This window comes from Mauremys mutica, chromosome 14 (assembly GCF_020497125.1).
Source record: "Mauremys mutica isolate MM-2020 ecotype Southern chromosome 14, ASM2049712v1, whole genome shotgun sequence".
NCBI lineage: Eukaryota > Metazoa > Chordata > Testudines > Geoemydidae > Mauremys > Mauremys mutica.
This window is the reverse complement of record NC_059085.1, coordinates 11,856,272-11,882,936: the sequence shown is the minus strand read 5'-3', so window position 1 is coordinate 11,882,936 and position 26,665 is coordinate 11,856,272. Positions and strand designations below refer to the sequence as shown.

At 46.1% G+C, this 26,665-nt stretch overlaps 1 protein-coding gene across 2 annotated transcripts in view; it reads left to right on the top strand.

The window, feature by feature from the left end:
• Positions 1 to 26,665, top strand: part of NUP93 (nucleoporin 93) — a 136,564-nt gene that overhangs the window by 10,464 nt on the left and 99,435 nt on the right. For both annotated transcript variants that reach the window (XM_044987693.1, XM_044987692.1), the window contains exons 2-3: positions 1,331 to 1,548; positions 12,643 to 12,760. In XM_044987693.1, coding sequence (XP_044843628.1) covers positions 1,370 to 1,548; positions 12,643 to 12,760 — 297 coding nt within the window. In that variant the 5' untranslated portion in view covers positions 1,331 to 1,369. The remainder of the gene's footprint in view (positions 1 to 1,330; positions 1,549 to 12,642; positions 12,761 to 26,665) is intronic.

The window sequence follows — 26,665 nt, the reverse complement described above, 5'->3', positions numbered from 1 at the left end:
GCTTCTCCTTTTCTCCTCTCCTCCCCCCCCCCCCAGACGTCTAAGTTTATTGGTTGCATGGGAGGGTTAGGTGGATATTATTTATTGTTGCTAATGAGTTAGACACGTAAATCCCTTGCATTAAATGGAAAATAAATCCCATTTACAGGTGATATCTGCAGAGCTACATCAAATTACACCTTTATTATGCCTGTCCCTACTTCATCTTGGGTTGAAAACAGCTGTTCTGATATTTAATTCTTGTCAAACACGTTAAATTTCAGGAACTCTGAGCTGCTGCAATTTTTAGAAGTTGAAGTACTTCTCTAGAGCAACCTTTGTACAGGGAGTGCCCAAGGCTGAATGTAAGACAATCTGTGAATCAGAAAAATATTCTGCTGCTTCAGTCTTGGTATCTTGCCTCATCCTGTACAGGGCTATCTTTCCAGGTTTGCCAGGAGCGGAGGTCAAATTTTCCAGACTTAGGTGCCTAAAAGTTAAGAACTGAAATAAGTGGCCTGAATTTACAGAGATGCTGTGCATGTCCAGCTCCCATTATCTTGACTGTGAATTTAATGTGTATGAGCCTAATTTTAGGCTCCCAAGTTTGGACGTTTGAACTCTTGTCTTTCGTTAGTATGAGTTTCCTTGCTGAAACTAGAAGAGGCCTTTCACACATCGATTCCCTACATTCCCAGCCCTTTTTAGAAATCAGTTCCGAATTCAGATTTATGTGATGCTTTAGTGACCCCATCAGTTACAGCAGGTTTGTTATAGACACACTTTATACTGTCCATTTCCTCCAAATGATCCATTCTGTCTTCAATGTATGTATGTAATTCTTATTAACACTAATGAAAGTTTCCCATATGCACTGCGGGAAGACTATATACCCTTCACGATAGAACAGCCTGTTCATATTTCTTCCATCTATGGAATTAGTGATGCATGGCTTTATATGTTTTCCTGAAAGATTAAAATAAAAAAGAAAATATATGCAGGTTGAAACATAAGTAGTTTAAACTCAAGACCGAATTAATACCAAATCCTTCACTTGGGCAGTTGTACCTTCTGTTCGCTTCTACCTCCATAAATTTGAATTAGCTATGGTACTCCATTAGGCTAAGTATGTAAACCTGCACGAATAACCTCATCTCTACTAGACAATTGCCTGTCTTAAGAGACCACTTTAAAGTATCCTTAAGATTTACAGCAGTTTGGGGTGATCTGTAGTGTGATTATTCTGTACTCAACAACCAATTACTGCACCCCGAGAACAGGTGTTACTGGAATCAATGAGGGATCTTTTACTTGTTTTGTCAAGCAAGTCTCTCTCTCTCTCTTTCCTTAGGGGTTTCTGTGTGTGTCTTGTATAGAACTGGCATTACACATGGACACTGAAGGGTTTGGAGAACTTCTCCAGCAAGCAGAACAGCTTGCAGCCGAGACAGAAGGCATCTCTGAACTTCCTCATGTAGAACGCAATCTCCAGGAGATCCAGCAGGCCGGAGAGCGTCTGCGGTCTCGGACTCTGACCCGCATGTCGCAGGAGACTGCCGATGTCAAGGCGTAAGTACTTGGGTTTTTGAGACTCTGTTTTGAGCTAGGAATGCCGAAGAAACAGTCTGTTAGCTCATTTAATTCCTCCTGAAAACTTAACATATTTAAAGATCTTGCAATGGAGCTGTGAACTACTTTGGGTAGAAGCTAGGGAGACTCCCGTGTCTGTAAAGATCTACACATACCTCCTACTTGTGCTGTACAAATACTGCTTTCGATGGTGGTAATTTGATAGGTATGACTGAGACTCACCAATAGTCTCTCACCTTTTATGTGCATCCATTTATAACATGTCACTTGATATCCCTCAGTCCTCCCCAAATCTCTTGTGTCTCTGCCTACCAGGAATCAGGACACACACACAAAAAAAAGACTGTCAATAATTGTGTCTTTGTAAAGACCTATTTCATGTTTAGTTTGTGTTAGGATTTCCCAGACTTAAATCCAGACCAGGCCTTCTGCAAAGGTACCTGCTGCATCTTAAATTTGGCTGTCTGATTAAAAGAATACAGTTTGTCCCAAAATTTTTGTACGAAGTCTAAATGAGTTACTAAAACCCAACCCCATGCCACCCTGGGTGTTGGGCTATCTGTGATCGCCCAAGGACAAGCTGCCAACCTGCTCTGAACTGCACATTTAAAAATAGAGAGGGAGTATGGCCTTGTGGATCAAGTGTTGGATTGGGACTCTGGAGATCTGGATTCTGTTCCTGGTTCTGCAACCAACTTCCTGTGTGACCATGGGCAAGTCACTTGAGCTCTCTGTAAAATTAGGATAATGACACTTCCCGGCATCACAAGGGAATTTTGAGGATAAACAGGTTCATGTTTTTGTGAAGTGCTTAGGTATGACCATGTAGGGCCCTATCAGAAGACAAATAGGTTGGCTGACTGGCACCTCTGGCTTCAGGTTGAAAATGAAACCTGGTCTCAGTTCCCTTACGGATAGCACAGTCTGTAGCTGTGCCTTCACATGCAGTCTGGTGAGAGTGCATGTGCAGTTAGCCATTTGCACTCTTCCTAACGTGGAGTCTGGGGGTAAACAGCTGAGTGGAGCTGGAAGAGAAATTTAACACCGTCAACTGGATGGGCAAATAATTTAATTTCTACTGCCACTAAGGCAGTAACTCAGAAGCAGTAAAACTCAGGTGGGAGGCTGGGGGTATTGTCCACCTCAGGTTAGATGTTGAGATCTGTGAGTGGACCCCAGATTTTTAAGTATAAGTCAGATCAGCAACTTGTGCACTGGGAAGTAAGAAATTACTTTGGGTTTTGGCTGTCCTTAGTTGCCAGCTGATGGGATTTTTCCTAGTCTACTTAAGAGAATGCTCCGTTCATGTTAAGAACTCTCTGTCCTTGCATTCCATGTTTCTACACTGATGTTCTTCGACAGAAATACATTCTGGAAAGTGAGGGGTTCTGAACTTTTATTTAGAAAGGACAAAGGGTTCCATTAGGCTAAAGCCCTGTTTTTTTCATGACTCGCAGACAGTCTATTTTAAGTTGTACTTTTTCTGATGATCAAGAAACTCTGTTAAAGAGCCATGCCCCAAAGCCGAACGGTTACCTGGTTAGGTTAATGGTCAGAGTGAAAGGTGAATGTCTGCATCTTGGATGAAGTGGGCTGAAGCCTTGATTGAGGACAAATGTGGAGCAGCCACGTGGCTGACTCCAACACTTTCATCCTGCTCTGCCGGGGAGATTTCTTTCCTTGCCTATGGCTTTGTTTGGCATTAAGTATCGTTGAACCTTCAGTGGGAGAATGAGGTCACTTCCTTTATGCCACTTGGCATGTCATTGTGGCATAATAGACTCCACCCAAGGATTGAGGAAGAGGTGTGACATACAGCGGGATAAAACAATTTGTAATTTGGTTCATAAAATCATAGGACTGGAAGGGACCTCGAGAGGTCATCTAGTCCAGTCCCCTGCACTCATGGCAGAACTAAGTATTATCTAGACCAGGGGTTTTCAAACTCCATTGCACTGCGACCCCCTTCTGACAACAAAAATTACTTCACAACCCCAGGAGAGGGGACTGAAGCTTGAGCCCACCCAAGCCCCACTGCCGTGGGTTGGTGGGCCAAAGCCTGAGCCCTACTGCTTCGGGCAGGGCTTCAGCCCCAGGCAGGGGCCTGCAACCTGAGTCCTGCCACCCAGGGCTGAAGCCCTCAGACTTGGGTTTTGGCCCTGGGCAGTGGGGCTCAGGCTTTGGCCCTGGGGGTCCTGACCCACAGTTTGAGAACCGCTGATCTAGACCATCCTGATGAGTGTTTGTGTAACCTGCTCTTATAAATCTCCAATGATGGAGATTCCACAACCTGCCTAGGCAATTTATTCCACTGCTTAATCACCCTGACAGGAAGATTTTCCTAATGTTCAGTCTAAACTTCCCTTGCTGCAATTTAAGCCCATTGCTTCTTGTCCTACCCTCACAGGTTAAGAAGAACAATTTTTCTCCCTTCTTCTTGTAACAACCTTTTATGTACTCGAAAACTGGTATCATGTCCCCTCTGTCTTCTCTTCTCCTGACTAAACAAACCCAATATTTTTCAATCTTCCCTCATAGGTAGGGCCCTACCTATCTTTCAGGGCCTTAAAAAACGGAACGTGAAATAAGCCCTTCCCTGTGAAATCTGATCTCCCTCGTGCTGCGGGGAGTGTCCCAGCCGCTGGCTTCTAACTGCGAGCCCCAGCCAGGCTGGGGAGGGACAGGACTTCTGTGCTGCCTTCAGAGTCCAGCAGGGGGAGCATCCGGAGGTGGATCTGATTCCCACCAACCCCCACTCCCCTCCTGCCCCCCGAGAGCAGCCGTGCAGGGGAAGAGCAAATCCTGTCTCTCCCCAGCCTGGCTGGGACTAGCAGCCCACCTCTGAAGGCAGCACTGAAGTGAAGGTGGCAATCCCGCGACTCCCCTACAACAGGTTTGTGACCCCCCTCTTCCCCCACAACCCTCTTTTGGGTTGGGACCCCCATAGTTACAACACTATGAAATTTCAGATTTAAACATCTGAAACCATGAAATTTACCAATTTTTCAAATCCTAGGGCCATGAAATTGACCAGAATGGCTCCTGAATGTGGTAGGGCTCTACTCATAGGTCGTGTTTTCTAGACCTTTAATGATTTTTGTTGCTTTTCTCTGGACTTTCTCCAGTTTGTCCACATCTTTCTTGAAATGTGGCGCTCAGAACTGGACACAGTACTCCAGCTGAGGCCTAATAAGCGCGGAGTAGAACGGAAGAATTACATCTCATGTCTTGCTTACAACACTCCTGCTAATACAGCCCAGAATATGTTTGCTTTTTTGCAACAGTGTTACACTGTTGACTCATATTTAGCTGGTGATCCACTATGATCCCCAGATTTCTTTCTGCAGTGCGCCTTCCTAGGCAGTCATTTCCCATTTTGTTTGTGTGCAAGTGATTGTTCTTCTTCGACTGATTGCTCCAATGCATTCCAGTTAGGTGTGCGCGCCGCGCGTGCACGGCTCTTCGGAAGATTTTTACCCTAGCAACTCCGGCGGGCCGGCTGGGCACCCCCTGGAGTGGCGCCGCTATAGCGCAGAATATATACCCCAGCCGGCCCGTCCGCTCCTCAGTTCCTTCTTCCCGCCCGTGACGGCAGTCGGAACTGTGGAGTGCTCAGTAATCCTCCACATCCCTAGCTCTCTCTACTTGTTGTTGTATATAGTTCTTCACTGTTAGTATAGTTAGTTTTAGTAGTTAGTTAGCGTTTTAGATAAGGATAGGGGGAGTATTTCCTCCCTTCCCCTCCCCGGTGCGGGCTCATGCCCAAGGCACCGGGCTTTAAGCCCTGTGCAGCGTGCCAGAGGCCTATGCCAGTGGGTGACCCTCACGGCTCCTGCCTCCGTTGCCTGGGCGAGGCACACCGCACAGACAAGTGTGCCATTTGTTCGGCTTTTAAGCCGCGAACCCGTAAGGACAGAGACAGTCGCCTCAAACAGCTCCTTATGGAAGCGTCCCTCCAGCCCGCGGCACCGTCAGCGCCGGCGCCGAGGGCTTCTTCGGTGCAGAGTGCACCCACGGCACCGACCGGCTCCGGCACCGTGGCCACGGTACCCAAACCGCCGCCTAAGACGACCCGGCACCGCTCGCTCTCGCCTTCACGCAAGCAGAGACTGGCGAAGGCTGTAGCGAAGGCACGCACAGAGTCCGCCACGAGAGTGGCTGAGGCAGTGCGTAAAGCGGGCCCTGAGCCCTCGACTCCGGCTCCGCAAGCGCCGTCGAGTCCGGCACCGCCCCGCTCCCCGGCACCGACCGAGGTTGAGCCAAGGCTGCCTTCGACGCCGGAGACTTTCTCCTCCGCGAGAGACCTCATCAGGCTCATAGAGGCTCCGAGCCTCCGGCCCCCGGCACTGCCGGTGCGGGCCGTTGTCTCTCTGGGCAAGCCAGCCAGGATGACAAGACCGCCCTCTATCGACGAGCGGCATGGAAGACGGTCCCGGTCCCGGTCGCGGTCGCGGTCCCGGCGCAGGTCCCCGTCCCGCCGTTCGGGATCTCGTCGCCGCTCCTCTTCACGGCACCGAGCGCCATCCCGACGCCGGTCTGAGTCCCGGTACCGCTCTCGATCTCGGTACCGGTCGCACTCCCGGCACCGATCCAGGTCACCGTACCGTCGGTACCGTCGGAGGTCGTCTCGGCACCGCGACTCTCGGAGTCACTCCCGGCACCGCGGATCCCGGTCCCGGTCGAGCTCCCGGCGCCGGTCGAGCTCCCGGCACCGCCGCAGCCCGCGCTCACGTTCACCGTCCCGTCGGCGCTCTGCGTATCGACCCTCGGTGCCGTCGGTGCAGGGCCTCCCACCTTCAGCGGTTCAGTCCGTCGGCACCACAGCACCACCTTGGCCATCCCGCACAGCGTCCGTGGCCTCCGGTGCCGATGATGCTACCCACCGGTGGCCGACCCCACAAGGACTCCCTCACGAGCAGTGGGGCTACTGGGTCCCATGGGGGCAGCATGAAGGGCAGGGTATCCCGTTTCCCAGGAGGGATGTGACCACCGGCACCAGGGTCCCTGAAGCGACTGTTAGCCGGCCGCCTCCCTCGCCTCCGCACGAGCCCTCTGCTCATCCGGCCCGCCAATCACCCATGCCCCACGATTCGGAGGAGGCTCAGCCACCGGCCGTAGAGCCTGAGCCGGTTCTGCAGGGTGCATCTTCGTCATCCTCGCCGGACGAGGCGGTGGCAGGTGCTGCGGCCAGCGAACCCCCGCCCATTGACCTCTGGGCCTTCCAAGACCTGCTTCGCAGGGTGGCGGCGTCCATGAATCTTCCCGTCGAGGAGGTCCAAGAGGACGAGGATCCAATCACCAACGTGGTTGGTGCAGACGCTCCCGTCCGCGTGGCGTTACCCTTTGTCCGGACCATTCAAAAAAACGCCACTACGCTCTGGCAGACCCCCGCTTCCATTCCACCCACAGCACGCGGGGTCGAGCGGAAGTACTCAGCCCCACCATCAGGCTATGAGTACCTTTACTCCCACCCAACCCCGGACTCCCTCGTGGTCCAATCTGTTAACGACCGTGAGAGGCACGGCCAGCCTGCCGCTGCGCCTAAGTCCAAGGACGCCAAACGCATGGACTTGCTCGGCCGTAAGATCTACTCCGCAGGGGGTTTGCAGCTTAGGATCGCAAACATCATGGTCCTCCTCGCCAGGTACGTCTTTGACATCCTGACGTCCCTGGCGAAGTTCACGGAGCTCCTGCCTTCCACATCACGCCAGGAGTTCTCCGCCTTACTGGACGAGGGAAAGAAGTCCTCCCGGTCATCTATTACGGCCGCCCTCGACGCTGCGGACTCCGGGGCGCGGACCTTGGCATCCGGCGTGACAATGAGGCGCATCTCCTGGCTGCAGTCCTCCACCCTGCCGCCGGAGGTGCAGTATACCCTCCAGGACCTTCCCTTCGACACCCAGGGTCTGTTTTCCGAAAAGACGGATGCTCGGATCCAGACCCTGAAGGACGGGTGCATTGCCATCCGCACGCTAGGCATGCATACGCCGGCGACGCAGCGCGGGCCCTTCCGGCCGCAGCCCTCCCGCTACCAACAGCGCTATCGCCCCTATGTCAGCCGACGACCGGCCCAAAATCGCCATCGTCCGTCCGGCAACCGCCGCAACCAGGGCCAGGCCGCTTCCAAGGCCCCTCAGGGGGCTAAGCAGGCCTTTTGATGGGGCGGTCGAGGACGGCCCATCACTCTCCCTACCGGATCCTTCCCCTTTATTTTACAACCGCCTTTCCCATTTCTTTTCGGCGTGGTCCCGCTTAACATCGGACAACTGGGTGCTTCAAACAGTCCAGTCGGGATACCGCCTTCAATTTGTTTCACCCCCGCCTTCCCACCCACCCTCCCTGTCCCTCTTCAGGGACCCCTCTCACGAGCAAGTCCTCTTGCAAGAGGTTCAGACTCTGTTGAGCGTGGGGGCCATAGAAGCTGTGCCTCAAGACAGGCGGGGCAGGGGATTCTACTCCCGTTATTTTCTCATCCCCAAGGCGAAAGGCGGGCTACGTCCTATCCTAGACCTTCGCGAGCTGAACAAATACCTGCTCAAGCCCAAGTTTCGTATGGTCACCCTGGGGACCATTATTCCCTCCCTGGATCCGGGAGACTGGTTTGCCGCCCTCGACATGAAGGACGCCTACTTCCATGTCGCGATTTATCCTCCTCATCGGCGTTACCTTCGGTTTGTGGTCAACAACGCCCACTACCAGTTCGCCGTGTTGCCATTCGGACTCTCCACGGCACCGAGGGTATTTACAAAATGCATGGCAGTCGTAGCAGCAGCCCTCCGCCGTCGTCAGATGCACGTCTACCCGTATCTCGACGACTGGCTGGTCCGAGCTCAGTCCCGTCAGCTCGTGATAGAACAGATGGCGGAAATTCTGTCTTTCAGCGCCTTGGTCTTCTCATCAACACCGAGAAGTCCACCCTGTTCCCAACGCAGAGGCTGGAGTTCATCGGAGCGGTTCTCGACTCCACGGTTGCCAGGGCCTCTCTTCCTCGCGCCCGGCACCAGACCATGGCTTCCATCATCCGGGATCTCGTCGCCTTCCCGACCACAACAGTGCGCTCCTGCCTGCGCCTTCTGGGTCACATGGCCTCCTGCACATATGTCACCGCATATGCGCGGCTCCATCTTCGCCCCTTCCAGTCCTGGCTCGCGACGGTGTACCAGCCTCATCGGGACCCCATCGACATGGTGGTCACGGTCAACAGGACGGCCCTAGACTCCCTCCGCTGGTGGCTCACCCTGGAGGTCGTGTGTGCGGGAGTCCCGTTCCATCCTCCTTGCCCATCCGTCACGCTGACCACAGATGCCTCAGCGCTCGGTTGGGGGGCCCACCTGGGCGAGCTTCACACACAAGGCCTTTGGTCGCCCCAGGAGCTCGCGCTACACATCAATGTCCGCGAGCTCCGGGCCATCTGCCTCGCCTGCCGAACCTTCTGCTCCCACCTACAACGCCGTTGTGTAACAGTACTCACGGACAACACCGCTGCGATGTACTATGTAAACAAGCAGGGCGGAGCCCGCTCTTCCCCCCTCTGCGAGGAAGCGATCCTCCTGTGGGACTTCTGCGTGACCCACTCCATTCACCTAGAAGCGTCTTTTCTTCCGGGAGTGCAGAACACGCTGGCCGACCATCTCAGCAGGTCGTTTCTCTCCCACGAGTGGTCCCTTCGTCCCGACATTGCACATACGATTTTCCAGAGGTGGGGGTTTCCCCGGGTCGACCTCTTCGCCTCCAAGGCGAACAGGAAGTGTCTCCAGTTTTGCTCGTTCCGGGGTCACTCGCCGGGCTCTCTGTCGGACGCCTTCCTGTATCCCTGGCAGACTCACCTCCTCTATGCCTTCCCTCCTTTCCCGCTCGTGCACAGAGTGCTCCAGAAGCTGCGGAGGGATCGAGCCACCGTCATACTCGTGGCTCCGGCCTGGCCGAGACAGCATTGGTACACCCTGCTGCTCGAGCTCTCCGTTCGGGATCCCATCCCCCTCCCGCTATGGCCGGACCTCATCACGCAGGACTTCGGCAGACTCCACCATCCGAACCTGCAGTCCCTCCATCTTACAGCCTGGTACCTGCGTGGTTGACCCACGCAGAGAGGGACTGTTCGGCGGCCGTGCAGCAAGTCCTGCTTGAGAGCAGAAAGCCTTCCACTCGCTCCACCTACCTGGCGAAATGGAAGAGGTTTGCGCTCTGGTGTGACCAACGAGGACTCAACCCTTTCGTAGTCCCCGTCCCTACCATCCTGGACTACCTCTGGTACCTTAAGGAGCAAGGTCTGGCGGTCTCCTCCTTGCGGGTACACCTGGCAGCGGTGTCCGCTTTTCGTCCTTCTCTGGAAGGTCGCTCCATCTTTTCCAATCCGATGGTCTCCCGCTTCCTAAAAGGCCTAGACCGATTGTACCCGCCGGTGCGGCGTCCGGCCCCAACCTGGGATTTGAACCTCGTCCTGTCCAAACTCATGGGTCCACCATTCGAACCTATGGCCACATGTTCTCTTCTTTACCTCTCCTGGAAGACGGCCTTCCTCGTCGCCATAACATCGGCCAGACGAGTCTCGGAGCTCCGGGCGCTGACGGTAGGTCCGCCATACACCGTCTTCCACGCAGACAAGGTGCAGCTTCGTCCGCATCCGGCCTTCCTGCCAAAAGTGGTCTCGGCTTTCCACCTCAATCAGGACATCTTTCTCCCGGTCTTCTTCCCGAAGCCCCATGCCTCGCCTCGGGAACAGCAGCTACACACCCTCGACGTCCGTAGAGCGCTCGCTTTTTACATCGAGCGAACGAAACCTTTTCGGCGTTCTACACAGCTCTTCATAGCAGTCGCCGATCGCATGAAAGGCGAGCCGGTCTCTTCCCAGCGCATCTCCTCCTGGGTAACTCAATGCATCAGAGCATGCTACGAGCTGGCTCGCGTGCCCCCGGGCCGCTTCACCGCTCATTCCACGAGGGCGCAAGCCTCGTCTGCCGCCTTCCTGAGCCATGTCCCCATCCAGGACATCTGTCGAGCGGCCACATGGTCTTCGGTCCACACCTTCGCCTCCCACTACGCGTTGGTGCAGCAGTCTCGAGACGACGCAGCCTTCGGCTCAGCAGTTTTACACTCTGCCACGTCTCACTCCGACCCCACCGCCTAGGTAAGGCTTGGGAATCACCTAACTGGAATGCATTGGAGCAATCACTCGAAGAAGAAAAGACGGTTACTCACCTGTAGTAACTGTTGTTCTTCGAGATGTGTTGCTCCAATCCATTCCAGACCCGCCCTCCTTCCCCACTGTTGGAGTAGCCGGCAAGAAGGAACTGAGGAGCGGACAGGCCGGCTGGGGTATATATTCTGCGCTATAGCGGCGCCACTCCAGGGGGCACCCAGCCGGCCCGCCGGAGTTGCTAGGGTAAAAATCTTCCGAAGAGCCGTGCACGCGCGGCGCGCACACCTAACTGGAATGGATTGGAGCAACACATCTCGAAGAACAACAGTTACTACAGGTGAGTAACCGTCTTTTTCTTTCTAAGCGGAGTGCTTTGCATTTGTCCTTATTGAATTTCATCCTATTTACTTCAGACCATTTCTCCAGTTTGTCCAGATCATTTTGGATTTTAATCTTATCCTCCAAAGCACTTGCAACTCCTTCCCACTTGGCGTTGTCCACAAAGTTTATCAGTGTACTCTCTATGCCATTATCTAAATCATTGATGAAGATATTGAACAGAACTGGACCCAGAACTGATCCCTGCGAGACCCCACTCATTATGCCCTTCCAGCTTGACTGTGAACCACTGATAACGGGTTTCCAAACAGTTATGCACCCACCTTATAGTAGCTCCATCTAGGTTGTATTTCCCCAGTTTGTTTATGAGAAGGTCATGTGCGACAATATCAAAAGCCTTACTAAAGTCAAGATATTCCACATCTGTCACTTCCCCCTCCTTTCCACATGGCTTGTTACCCTGTCAAAGAAAGCTATTAGGTTGGTTTGACTACTGTTCCACCATTTTTTCTATTATCCCTATAATATCTGATTTCACTTCCCGCACCAGTAGTTCTAGTTCCTCTGTTTTGTTACCCAGACTCCTTGCATTAGTGTACAAACATCTTAGTTGTTTCTGCTTGGCTTTGCCCAGATTCCTCACCTGAGGTACAGTCATTCTACTGCCAGTATCACCTACCTGTTAGCTTCATTGGTACTGGCACTATTATTTCCTCTTAATGCCCATTCTCCTACCCACTACTGTTCCTTTCTCCATTGCTGTACTCTCTCTCTCTCTTGATTTTCCTCCTGGTCAATATTAGAATCAGGCATGGAGATTACATGAGCAGGTCTCAACCATTTCCTCCAAGTTCCTGGTTTAAAACTTTGTCTTCATCCCCTCCTCTTTCCCACATTCCACATCCTTCCTGTCCTGCCCAATGTATGAATCCATTGCTCATGTTATTTTAGAGGCAAATTGCATAGGCAGCTCTAGAATGAAGGGGAAGGGGGAGGGAAAGGGGTGGATCAGGTTGTGGTTTGCTGGGGTGGTTGATTCTCTTTGCCCTTCGCTTCCTGCTGAGGAGGAGGCATGCAATTATGGAATTTGGAAAGATGTGGGCGGGCGAAGAGGGAAAGAGATGATCAGGGCAGACAGAATTACTGGTAAGTAATTATTTTCCACTCAAAGGCTGGCTAGAAGAAAATGCTGTAACTTTGAGGTTTTGGTAAGTGACCAATGTATTCATCTGCAGAGGCACCATTTAAATCAGAGTGCTGTATTCTGTTCTGGAAATGGCACTAAGTTACCAAGGTGCTTTAGAATTTTTACGAATGGAAGGATTTGACAGCTGTCCCGTCCTGCAATGGGCAATGAGAACAGCATTAATTTAACAAGGGAGATCCGATTTTCTTTTCACATCTTTTCAGGGCTGATAATACTGGATGTTATAGCTTTACACGTATGTGTGTCCAGGGTTTGATGTAAAAAGAGAGAACCTTCTTTCTCTCTACATCCACTGATCTAAATATTTGAACTGCAGATGTTTTTTCCAGAGATATTAAAAGTAGCTGTATCTGTTTAATATCAATTTTCTCCTTCTTCCCCCATATAGATCTGTTCTTCTTGGGTCCAGAGGGCTTGACGTACCGCATATCTCTCAGCGGCTGGAGAGTCTTAGTGCAGTCACTACATTTGAGCCCCTTGAGCCTGTGAAGGACACTGACATACAGGTAAGAGCAATCTGTGTCGTACAGATTATTTACATTCTCCCGACAAATAACTGGTATTTGTGGGGTTTTTCAGTCCAAGCTCTTCTAAGATAGGCAGTTGCGGAAGCATTCTTGCCTTGTGTTTTGCTTCCTGGCAAGGTGAAGCACAAAGCAAAGAATACCATGCAGTCGAAAACTTAGCTGGAAAGATTTTGGGTTTAGGTTTTGGATGAGGTGGTAGGTCTCTGTCTGTTTTGCAAACCTGGATTGTAGCGGGCTATCCTTCCCTTCTAGCTTTTAGACCTTTCTTGTGTTTTGGGTGGATGAACTCATGGTGATTCACTCAATAACTTTCAGGGACTGGTTTTGGGGGCAGCTTTTTTCTCAGTCAAGCTAGCTATATGGGGAGCGAGTAGCCTTTTTTCTTAAAATTTATGCTCTGTATTGTGGATCTTGTCATTGTGAGACATTGTCCTACTGATAAGCTTACATGCCATGTTTCCTGCTTTTGATCACAGTTTGATTTAGTTTATTATCTATTTTTGCTGTAAATCACCTAGTTTGATGGTTTTAAATGTGACTTGTTTTGTCATGGTCTTCTTTTCTTCTTGTATTAGTTGCCTGCGTTATTAAACTAACTTTAATAGTACTGCTGTTTCTAGCACTGAGAAGAAAGCTGCTGGGTTAATGACTCAGTTAAGAGCTTGTTAGCTGTGGATCTGTAAGTTTTGAGAAGATTTGAATGGAGCTCGTCTTACTTATTGTTAATGATTTAGAAGGTTATCCTCATCTTCTACTGGTGTATAGATAATAAAGGATATCCAGAAGGGTTATGAGCCCTCATGGTTCAGGATATTGGCCAATCTCTGCTGGAGCTGTAGGCTGCTGATCTGTCTTCCCAGCCCACGAAAGACTAAAGCTACCCCCACAAGTCTGTCCAGGCTTTCAGGGCACAGTTTTCTTTTTCAAATGCAGTAGAACCCCATTTATCCAAGCATCCATTATCTGGCTCTCCGTATTAACTGAACCAGGTGGTGGGGCTCAGGTTGGCCATTCTCCCGATTAGCCAGATTTTTGATGATCTGATCTGGCCCTGGTCCCAAATAGATTGGATAGTCGGGGTTCCACTGTATAAAGCTCATAAAGTAACAAAAGGTTATTCCCCTGACGAATGCAGGCTACGGGGTCCCAGAAGCTTTTCCTTTCGTGCGTTTCTCTCCTGCTTCAGGGTCAGCCACACAGGATCTAGGCTGCTTCCCACAGCTCTCCTTAGCTGAACTCTTTGAGCCTCTTATATGAATCACCTGACCCTTCTCAGCTGGATCTGAGTATTGAAGAGGACTGGCTGCCCCCAACCCCATATAAGGGCCGACCACCCTGTTATTACAGGGGGTTAGAAGGAAACTTTCCCTGGGGACAGCTTAGCTCCTCTGCCTACTGCAGGGGTTCTTGCACATTATCTGAAGTAGCTGGTGTTGGCCACTCTCTGAGGCAGGGTACTGGGCTAGATGGACCACTGGTCAGATCCAGTCTGGTGATTCGTATGTCCTCAAGTTAACATCTGCAAAGCAGTATTTGTGTGTGTGAACAGCTCTAGACAAATTTCTATATAATCTGATTCCTTGTTGATACGATACTTCGTTCCTCCTCACCCTCTAGCTGTTCCTACTGTTCTTTACCACCGCCCCCTCTGGAAGATTTTCCTACTCTTTCTCAGAAAAAATTAGCAGGCCCAGGAGATCTATTGCTTGATCATAGGGTGATAGCTTTTACTGCTGCTCACTTTCTTTTATTTAAATTTTATTTTATTCCTTTGTTCCAGTTTCTGATATCTTTTTTATTAGGATTTATTAAACTTACTAGATGTCTTTCTTGACCCCAGTCCATCTAGCTTTTTGCAAGAGCTCGTCTTCCTTTCTACATTTAGATTTACTGTAACTATTCTTTTTTGATTTTGGGCCGGATGGATTTGATTTAAATCACTAGTCAGGAAGACTTGATTTAATCATAGATTTCTACATAAAAGTGCATTCTTGTTGGTTGTTATAACCTTAATACATATTCGTCACAACTCAGAGATGTAGGTTTCATTTTTATAAGGCACACACTATACATTTTTAAAGTGATTTATTTGAAAACTTTTCAGTTTAGTTTTACAGCTATATCAGAAAATGAATGATTGTTTGGTTATTTCATTTACCAAAGGTAATTGAAGCAGATATGTATGAAGTCATTGGGAGGTGAACCATCTCCAGTTCAACAGGTTAATTATTAATATTTGGAGGATTTTCTTGCCTTGCTGTATTAGGAGAAGAACATCACCGGACAAACATTTAGATTGTTTTATTTAACTAAAACAACAATGTTATGTATTCTGGATTTTTTCTTCAACATCAAACATATAATATTTTAACAAAAGAAGCATATTATTTTTTAAATTTAGTTAAACATTCAAGTTTTTTAAAATCAGGTTTGTTTTTTGTTAAAATTGTTTTGAACTAAAATAGTTAAACAAAATATTTAAAAAAATTAAATCAACTATGTTAACCAGGTCAACATGAGAATCTTAAAATATTGGCTTCTCCAGCTAACTCAGTCGCCTTCACCTTCATTTTCCTGTTGGTTCATAATCTGGAAAAGAAAAACAAGCTTTCCTGCTTTTTCAGGTCCCAAACAATTTCTCAATTTGGAATGAATTAGTCCAAATTTGAATTTCTCAAATTGGAATGAAAAGGAAGAAAATATTCCTTCTTCACCGGCAGAAGAAGCTACTGCTGTTAAAAGTGAGGTTATCACTTCAACAGTCTCTGAATCCAAGTGCTTAAGTGACTTTCACCAGTTCACTGGTGTGACTTTCTTTAAAACATCATCAACAAACATATTTCTTGAATGGTTCTTATTCCCAAATTGGGTCCGTTTTACAGCCTGCTGCCATTATAGGTTTTCCCTTCTAGTGAGAGAATGGTATGGTAGATCTCAAATCCATGAAGGCTACACTAAGAAAGACCTCAAGACTTCTGGAATATGCTGCTCAGACTGTTTCACTTTTGTTTCTACTGCCTGTCCCCCCCTTCTCGCATTTATCTCCAGACTTCTTCTCCTTGTCCAGATCTATTCCGCCCCCAACAATCTTCTATTCAGTGAACGTTTTGAAACTTTAGAGAGAGGTCAGGGATTGACTCTGTGTACACAAATTTGCAGAGGGACAATAGGGTTGAGGTCTGTTGTTGTTAATTGGGCAGGGGAGAGAGAGCTCAGTGGTTTGAGCATTGGCCTGCTAAACCCAGGGTTGTGAGTTCAATCCTTGAGGGGGCCATTTAGGGATCTGGGGCAAAAATCTGTCTGGGGATTGGTCCTGCTTTGAGCAGGGGGTTGGACTAGATGAATCCTCCTGAGGTCCCTTCCAACCCTGGTATTCTATGATTGCTCACCTCTATTATTTATTTATTAACAGAAAAAAATATTTTAAACAAGCATGTTACTTCTGGAGACACAAGTCCACAGTTGGAGAACTGCAAAACTAAGCATCTCTGATGGTATCTTCTAGAATGAACACTGAATCCCATTGGGTAGATAGAAAGATTAACCTAAATCTATACAGAAGCCTCTGGAACCCCATAAAATTGGTTCCCTAATCCATGAACTATTGGAACATCTTAACAAAACTTTTTTCTTAAACATTACATGACTATATTGTCTCATACTATAGAATTAGAATTTATAATCCGTATTCCATGATGAAATATTTTGAGCTATAATGTATCTTAATTAAAACTATCTTTAGATAGCTTTTCCCTCAAAAAGCATTTTATTAAAAAAATGTGATTTTAAATATTTTTTTTTTTTAAATCATTGATTTTTATCCACCCTGATTTTGGGTGTCTGTCCTTACTTGTTTAAGAGTACAGTACACAATCTTGCTGTAGATTCTCAACCCCCTAGCAATAGCGCTAAAAAAACTTTTTTGTTTCCAAGCTGTTTGGGTACATGGGCCAAATGTTGTCATTTATTTGTCATCCTCTGATAAATCAAGATTGACATGCATAATATTTCTTTCTATTTTACCAAAACAACTTTAAGGTTTTCAACAATCTGGTTTCTACCAAATCTCAAGGTCTCCTCAACAGGAGGGTTTTTTGATACTGTTAAATGCTCCTTCTGTTTTTAATTTTTTTTCCTTTGGTGTCTGAGGCCTCACACCCAAGCTTTGAGTCTTGAATCTTTCTTCACAGATGACTGCCAGCAAAAATATATAAATTAAATAAACCGGTCATCTAAAACAGGAAGCATGACGATATTCCCGGTTTTATGTGATTTTTACAGACACAAGGGAGCTTTAGGGCTCTGCCCTTAGTCCCATTCTTGTTCAACTTCAATTTAATACAGGCACAAGGGTTTTCAGTATTTTGTGCAGGTTTGCAGGACATCATCCTCTGCTTTGTCTGAGGACATTTGCAGTCACATCTCAACTTGTCTGCTGATGTTGACAACTGTCTGTGTCTGAAAATACCTACTCAGAATATAGACAAGGCTTTGCTCTTGTCTGTAGGTCCCAGTACACAGATGTCAGCAATAGCATCTGGTTCTCTGAGAGAAATTTTTATCAAGGTTTTACCCAGGGCAAGAGATCTTGGGTCTGTATGCCTCTGGTTATCCTTTGCCTGTCATGTTAGTTCTGTTAAATCATGTAGGTTTTACTTGCTTGTTTGTTATTTTAGACAAAAGCTCCTGGTATTGGACCAAAGCTTTAGTGGTATTTTGGCCTGATGGTTGACACAGTCTTTTTGCTGGTTTGGCTGCTTCTTTAGAAGCCTAGTGGTCATTTAGAATCTTTTTGCTCCTTTAGGGTCACATTACGCCATGCTACTTAGCCCTGGTCTACACGGGGGGGGGGGAGAATCAATCTAAGTTAGGCAATTTCAGCTACGTGAATAACGTAGCTGAAGTCAACGTACTTAGATCTACTTACCGCGATGTCTTCACTGCAGTAAGTCGACAGCTGACGCTCCCCACGTTGACTCTGCCTGCGCCTCTCACTGAGCTGGAGTACAGGAGTCAACGGGAGAGCGCTCGGGAGTCGATTTATCACGTCTAGACTAGACTCGATACATCGATCCCTTCTGGATCGATCGCTGCCCGCCGATCTGGCAGGTATTGTAGACATCCCTTTGGTGGTAGTCTCTTCTGTGAGTTGCCCCATTTTGCTCAGTGAGTGGAGTAATATGCAAGTCAAGGGATCAAGAGCGGCAGAATCTGGCTCACTCTGTCATTGTTCTAATTACTTCATTATTTTACAGTTACACTGGTTACTCTGGAAACGGATAGATAAGTAGGTTTTAATGTTGGGGGAGGAATTGTTTGTCTTGTACAGCACTGAGCATATGGTTAGCACTCAATGATCGCTATTCATAGTGTATTTTAACAATAAAAACTACTACTCCAAATAATTTGTACGACTTCAGTTCAGATTTATCTTTACCGACTTCCTTTGACCTAAGGCTACATCTGCGCTGGAGGTGTAAATTCCAGCACAGGAACGCATATATACAGGCGCTTTGATTGAGCTGCCATGCTAAACATAGCTGTGGCTTAAGTACGTACCTAGGATCTCAGACAGGTTTGTGCAGCTCGCCCATACCATTGTGTTTATGCTGCTGTTCGATCAAACTTAGCATGTCTATGTCTACCTGAACTGGAAGTAACACCTCCAGCTGTAGTGTAGACGTACCCTAATTGTCCTTTCTCGGTTCATTTTTGTTTGCATTCTCTAGACACAGAGGCGTTGTGTACGCTACATAGGCTCTGCCAATGCAGCTGTACTGGTATAGCTATACTGCAGAGCCCTCTAGTGTGGATGCAGTGTATGTCCACAGGAGGAGGAGTTCTGCCAGCATAGTAACACCACCGTCCCCATGGATGTTAGCTCTGCCAACGGAAGCCGTCTTCTGTCAGCATAGCTGGGTCTTCACTGGGGGTTTTGCTGGCATAGGTATGTCGGTTAGGGGTGTAGTTTCTTCACACCCCTCACTCACTTGGCTATGCCAACAAAACTTCATAGTGTAGACCCTGCCTGACCTTTTGCACTCTTAACCATATTTAGAGCAAGCGTTTGCCAGGTGCTTACAATTCTAGTTACTGTTTCTTCAGGGGCAGCAAAATGTGACTGGAACGCTGCATTGGTACTGCTGTCTGCCGATGCACCTCGCATTGCAGGAGTGGGGATGATATTTGGGGAGGGACACCAGATCTGGTCTCTAAATTTTCCGGGCCCTATAAGAGAAAAATAACCTTTGTCTCCTGCCAATTTATTTAAGCCTCTCAGGTTTTTAAGCTCTTTTGCCTAAATTATTGACTTATTTTCTTCCTGTCTTCTTGTGTTGCAGTGCTGGTGTTCTGTAAGTGGGCTGCATGGAGAGATTAGTCTAGCAGATTTTTCTAATGAAGGCAGTCAGCATTGCAGAGAGAGGATTCTAGCAAATTTCTGTTTCCTGTAGACAGAATGGAACACAAAAGGGAAAGACAACAGAAGGAGAGTCTTGGGCGGGGACAGGCCTATAAACCTATTGTCTTGAGTGGCTCAAAAAGTGTGAGAACCAAGGATTTCAACTTATTGGCAATCTTGCCCTATTTGGACAATTAGCAGAGTGTCTTTCTATGCTGAGCCCATTTTATATTGTACTCTTTAGTGCTGACTACAGAGAGGTGCATCAAATTAGGTCTCAATCAATTACCTGAATTATTTATCAGTAATAAAACGTAGATGACTTTTTCATAAAAGGGGTTAGTCCGGGAAAGTCTCCCACTAGAGGAGTTGGCTGGAAAACTTCTAAGAGAGATTCTAGATTCCTGGCACATAGGTGCAAGAATTTTTTTTCCACATATTTTAGGAATAACCGTGTTAAATTTTATAGAGGCAAGATAGTTTGCACATTCATTCATTCACAGCTTACAACATACAAACTAAGATCCTGATCTTACAGCTGCCTGTGTCCAAACAGCTCTATGGGTGTCACTTAAGTCAATGTGCAAGTGAAGTAGCATGTGTGCTTGGAGCCAGCTGCAGAAATGGGGCTTCATTTGTATCTCCTAAGTCAGGGGTCGGCAACCTTTCAGAAGTGGTGTGCCGAGTCTTCATTTATTCACTCTAATTTAAGGTTTCGTGTGCTAGTAACACATTTTAATCTTTTTAGAAGGTCTCTTTCTATAAGTCTATAATATATAACTAAACTATTGTTGTATGTAAAGTAAATAAGGTTTTTAAAATGTTTAGGAAGCTTCATTTAAAATTAAATTAAAATGCAGAGTCCCCCGGACCGGTGGCCAGGATCCAGGCAGTGTGAGTGTCACTGAAAATCAGCTTGCGTGCTGCCTTCAGCCCGTATGCCATAGGTTGCCTGTCCTTGTCCTAAGTGATTACAAACATTGTGACAGATAAAAGCAAGGGGCTTTGTGTCTTCTGTATTGTTACATGTGGTGCAATATGCACAGGCTTAGCAGAATTCAATTTTGATTTTTTTTATCAATACATGAGTATTGATGTTTATTTTTAAGCATTTGTTTATCAATTTAAATTTTCATAGTTACACAAAATTGGTTTTAAGCATTCCCTCCCCCCCCCCCCGCCCCCATTTATCAGTATAAATTTTCACACTTGCGGGAAATTATGTATGGAGGGGTTAGAGAACAATTATTTAATGACAGCAGACATTGAGATTCAAAAATTCAAAGCTTTATAACCATTAAAACACCAATTTTCAACATCTCATGTCAAATTAGACAACGTAAATAATCTTAAAACAAACTCAAGTTCTTAAGCAGCATTTTTTTTTAAGCTTTGCTTATCTGTAAACGTCATTAATTGTCAATGGAAATTTTTTGTGTCGGTTTGTGTGTGTATGATGAAATTGACGTTTACTGACATTAACCTATAAAAATCTGATCCTTCCATGCCTTAATATGCAGTGTCATACCCTGGTATTAAATCACTATGGTTTCTAGACCAGTGGTTTAAAAAGTCTTCTGGATTGACCTACAAGTCTACTTGTTTTTATATGTATGAGTACAAGAGCTGTGATACAACCACTGGAAATGTGCAACTCCCACGTTTAGAGCCTGATCCAACTCCCAGTGAAGTCAATGAAAAGACTCCTATGGACGTTGAATTCGGGCCTCTACAAATACAACTGTTCTAACTGCTTAGAAAATGTTGGGTGAAATCCTAGCTCCATGAAAGTCCATGAGAGTTTTGCCTTTGCCTTCACTGGGGCCAGGATTTCGTCATTTTATCTGAGGGCCTGATCCTGTGTTTCTGATTCAGGCAAAACTACCATTGAAAGTTATTTTGTTTTATTTATTGTTTCTTATTGACTAGGGTACATCTTTTAAAAATCCAAATACATCAAGTCAATGGGAGCTTTGCCTGAATGAAGACTGCAGGATTAGTCCTTAAATTTGTCCAAATAGCAACTGAATATGACCAAAATTAAATATCTTGGATATTTTGAGGGTTTTTTAATACCATAGGTTTCCTACCCATGACTAATTGTGACATTTAAAAAAAACAGTAATTTTGAGGTAGCATTGTCTCCCCAAACCCTTAAACCAGGAAAATAAAATATGCTTCTTGTGGCCTCAGTGGCTGAAATCTTGATAACATTCAGGCAGTGAGTTTTGTTGTTGTTGTTTTATGATGATGATGAACATTTTATACTTTGATAGAGAAATTAAAATCAAGCTTTTTAAATGGAAACACTGCCACAGACTTAAAGGGGCGACCTCAAGTACTGTTTACCCTCCATTGTTTGCATCACCTTAGCCTGAAAATGCATGTTTCTGCCTACAGATTTTGTCCTTCCCCATTTGCCAAACATGGATTCCCCCCCCCCCCCTTTCAATTTTAATGGAGCTTGAAATTAACGTAGCTTTATTTTTTTGGCAGTTTCCTTGTTCGCCCCAATCGATATTGCCTGTACAGCTGTGGGGACCTTTTACCTATTGCAGAGCCAGTGGCGAGAGCACAAGGGCAAACTCCCCTTCTTTGGTTATGTAGGGTCAGTTGGTTGATTTCTCCCTGATCCCCATTATGTTCAGGAGAAATAGGTTACAAGAAAATGTAATGGTGGCTGCTGAATGTTTAAAATGTTGCAGAAATGCCAGACTTTGAAAATGATGTCCCTCGATGGTAGTTTTGTTCAGTTACAATCAATGCATGAAGTTTACCCCAAGGGCCAAACCCTACTTGCTTAAGCAGTCCCATTGATTTCAAGCAGGATTGCATATGGACAGATAAAGGAGAAGATAAACATCCAGATAATAAAATGTGGCCAAAGGCAGTTTAACACGATAAAGGGAAAGGTGGAGAAGTGGAATTAATTTCTGACATGCAGCAGTCGGTTTTTGGAGTACAATCTGGAAGCGCATTCAGAGTGAGGCGATTGGGGCACCCTTTGAAATTATAAATAACATAAAAGAATGCAGAAATCTCTTCCACCTTAGAACTGGAGTAGGGAGTTTCCCCGATGTATCTTAGTAAAACCAAATTAAATAAAAATCTTTGTGGAGGGTGGGATAGCTCAGTGGTTTGAGCATTGGCCTGCTAAACCCAGGGTTGTGAGTTCAATCTTTGAGGGGGCCATTTGGGGATTGGTCCTGCTTTGTGCAGGGGGTTGGACTAGATGATCTCCTGAGGTCCCTTCCAAACCCTAATAATCTATGATTCTATGAAATCCCATGGCCAGCAGCAGAATGGAAATATCTCAGTGAGTACAACAAGAATCCAATAGTTATCTGTGAGTGGTGTATCTTCATGGCTTGCATTCTTCACTAGGCAGTTGGGGGGATAGTTAGCTAGCTCCGTTAATATCCTGCCAGTACTTGGTCTTGCAGTTTGTGTCTCTGAATCACCAGATTGGCTGTTTGTCAAGTGTTTATTTAATCAAGTCTTCCAAAGACCGTTGGCAATAGAAAATCAGTTGGCCTGTGATAATCAAAGATGGTACTGAAGAGTGCAGGGGATGCTCATTCATTGTCCTGTGAAGGATATATAATCAGCTGCTCCTTGCTTCCTTTGGCTGTGATGCGAGTGCTGAATAGCATCATGTAGCAGGAAACAGAATAAATTGTTAATACAATTTTCCCACTTGGTATTTTGTCCACTCCATAGTTTACACACAACCAGCAGTTTCTCCCACTTCTTATTAGTGATTTAATAACACAGGACTGTGGTGAAATCTTAAATTACTAAGACTTTATTACTTTTACAAAATAGACTACCGTACATTTAGTAGTAGACTGTGTAATATGAAGCATTATCAGTAGTTTAAACTACACTCATCACGTGAATTAGCAAAGTGCATTATTTCTGTTTTTTTGATGTACATGCTAATTCACAAAACAGAATAATTGGCAATTGGTCTCCCAGTTCCGCATGTGAAGTAATATGGTTCTAGAGCGTGGCTTCTCAACCCAGGGATTTGAAACACATCCAGGAAAGTCACAGCCATCCTTTTTATTTTATTTTATGGCTAGATTGGAAAACCCAAAGCTACAGAAGAGATGTTCTGAAACTTTATCTGTGCTAATATGATGTCACAGTATGGGGAAAAAGTAGAGAACCATTGTTGTAGTGTATATACCTGTCTGACGCATTTAAATTTTACTGCCTACTAGTGTATTCTTATAGCTCCTGTATGCTCAACCCAGATGGTTTCTGTTTGTCTCAGACAGATAGTACGGTAGACTTAAAAAACATTTTTAAATTGGAGTTGAATATTGGGTCTTAACGCTTGGTTTTGCCCTTCTTTTACTTTGGCTGAGGGTACTGCACAACTGTAATGCTCCCGTTGAAGATTTTGCTTATCGCTCCCCATGTTGTGGCGCTCTTCATCTGAAGATCGAACACCTCTAGGAGGTAGGTGAGGGAAATAGAGATCACTTCTCCCATTGTTGAAATGCAGCCACCTCTAGAGTAGTGTGTGGAAGCTGTTTAACTCCTCACAGCAACACTAATCAACCATTTAAAACACCACATGCAGAGGGAATCTAGGATGGCAGAATACAATTATCTGAGTTAGAATGACCGAGGTGACAGACTTTTCCTCTTGCAAAAAGCGCTAGGGGATCATTAGTGATCCCCAAGACCTTGGCATAACATCTTACCAGAAATACAGCACTTCTAGCAGCTCAGTTCCTCCTCATACTGTGCTGGAGCATTAATTCAGTATTGACTGGGCCCTGAGCAATTCTTGTTCGCGAAGTATTGTACTAACTACTGACCTGGCTAACATCAACTTAACATGCAAATAAACTATTAGAATCTATGCTTGTGCAGTGCAGGAAAAGCGTAGCTGCTCTATTTCATCAATAAGATTATAGAAATTGAACATCTGTAAGCAGATGCAGTATTTTAGACAGGTTCCTGCAATCTGGCAGCTTTAGCTTCTTCCATGTATAGCCTGTAACAGCAATTACTCTGGTTCAAGGGACCTATTGATTTTTAGGCTCAGAATGTAGTTTTGTGAAACATTAATCAGTTTTGTTTTGTAAGACATTGATGCTTCCATGAATTTTGAAAAGAAAACCTTGAAGACAATGACTTTATCAGGATGGATTTTAGGGTTCCCCAGCAGCTGTTTGCAGCTGGGATGCAGAAGCTTTGTGCTAGTGAGCAGGAACTTGACAGGGGAAACGGAGTATAAACAAAAGTGAAACGGACTGCTCTCTTCGCCTTGTCTGAGCTTAGAGAAATGGAAAAAGTGAAGAACATTAATGACAAAAAAAAATTAGATTTATAAAATATCATCTAAGCTCTTGTTAATAACAAAGGGAATACATCTTGTTTTCAGAAATATGGAATTTTTAACCTGATAGGGTCCCCAAAAGCACAAATATCACTTTCTTTCATGGAAACAAAAACGGTAAATAAACATGGATGCTTTGGGCTCTGATTCAGGAGCTAAACTTGGTTCATGGTCATGCATAAGTACAGTAGTGCTGCTTCTCTTAGGTGGAAGCAGCTTCTCAGCCCCAGTGCATTGTAATGACCAAAGTATAGCAATGGATTAATAGATTTTACGGAGACACATTCTCAAGATTGTTGGGTCTAAACTTGAACATTTACTTGCTTTGATCAGGCGTGATCCTTCAGTCCTTACTCTTCAAATGGAAGAACTAAATGAAACTTTAGGGAAATTTTCCACACACCATGAAAAGCTTGTGCTGACTTTTAATAAACTTTCCTGAGATGAGCCTGTGAAATTTCATGGGGAGCAGGGGAGGGGAGTGGTTTGAACATATGGCTTACATTTATAATGGGAAGCCAGCTACAATCTTAACTATGTTGTTTTAGTTCAATTCTTGTTGGTTTGCAGCAGTGCTTAGAGGTCCCAACTAAGGTCAGGCCCCATAGCGCTAGGTGCTGTATCAAAACAAGAGTCAGTCCTTAGCCTGAAGAGTTTGTAAATTGAATAGACCAGACAAAGAAAGACCAGGCTACAGGAAGTATTAAGTCCATTTTAGAGTTGAGGAACTGAGGCACAGAGAGATTTAGGTCTGGATATTTAAAGGTATTTAGTCATTGCTATCCTCAGTGTTTCAACGCCTAAATCTCATTTTCAAAAGGGATTTTGGCACTGAAGAGCCAAAATCCCATTGACAGTCACTTTTGAAAATGGCATGTAACCATGTAACTCACTCAGACTTGGCAACGCTGAGTTAAGCAATGCCCAGATACTCTTAGAAATCTGGGTACAAGTCACTTGCACAGTGAGTCTGTGGCTGAGATGGAAATTAAACTCAAATCTCTTGTGCTCTAATCACAAGTCTCTCCTCCTGCTCCAGCTTTCCCCTGGTATAGAGTGGTAGCGTAGTTTAAGTGTGAGGCTGGGTGTGAAGAACTTTGGAGTTGCGCTCTCCACTCAGCCACTGATTCTTTCATGGAAAATCACTGAGCCTCTCCGCATTTTAGTTCCTCTCCAGTGGAAGGGGGATAAATACCGTCATGCTGTCTGGAGTGGTACCAGTCTCGGGTCAGACTGTCAGAGAACAGGGCAGACGCCCCAAACTGGTGGCATATTCTATAATTAGATTTCACCATGCCAGTAATAAATGTGAGCTCACTACACCAGTCTTGCCATCGATTCACAGTCCCCGTTAAGCTCTCCAGCCAATCTTACTACCCAAACTGGCCTTTGTGATAAAAGGTTATTGAAACCGAAAAGCACATTGCATTAGGTTTCTCCCAATTCCAAAGGAGCAGCCACTTACCCCATGTCAGTAGATACTACAGATATCTCACCAAAGACAACCTGAAAGCCAGTTTCTTTAGTAAACTAACTAAAGGGTTGTTATCTATGAAAAGAAATGAGTTAGTGAGAGGTTAAAGCAGGTAAAATACATTAACAAGTGAGTCAAAGTTTGTAAATCCAAATGATAGCAGAGATGTAGTAATCTGCCAGTCTCCAAAAGTCTTTGGAGATCACTGTCCGCTCATTTAGTAACTCCTCCCCTGCTAGAATCAAAACTGTCCAGAGATACAGGATTGTTCCCAGGGTTCATTTTTACAGCTGTTCTCCCAGAAAGCAGTCTGTCAAGCGTTCCCATTGCAGCAGGGGTCTGTAAATTTCCCATTGTTGAATGCAACATCCATGCTTTGAAGTTAGCATGCTTCTCATTTGCAGTTCTAAGGCTACAGTCCTGATAGGCCTCTATCATATCCCCCCTTAGTTGTCTCTTTTCCAAGATGAAAAGTCCCGGTTTTATTAATCTCTCCTCATGTGGAAGCTGTTCCATACCCCTAATAATTTTTGTTGCCCTTTTCTGAACCTTTTCCATTTCTGATATACTGTTTCTGAGATGGGGCGACCAGAACTACATGCGATATTCAAGATGTGGGGGTACCATGGCTTTACATAGTGGCATGATGATATT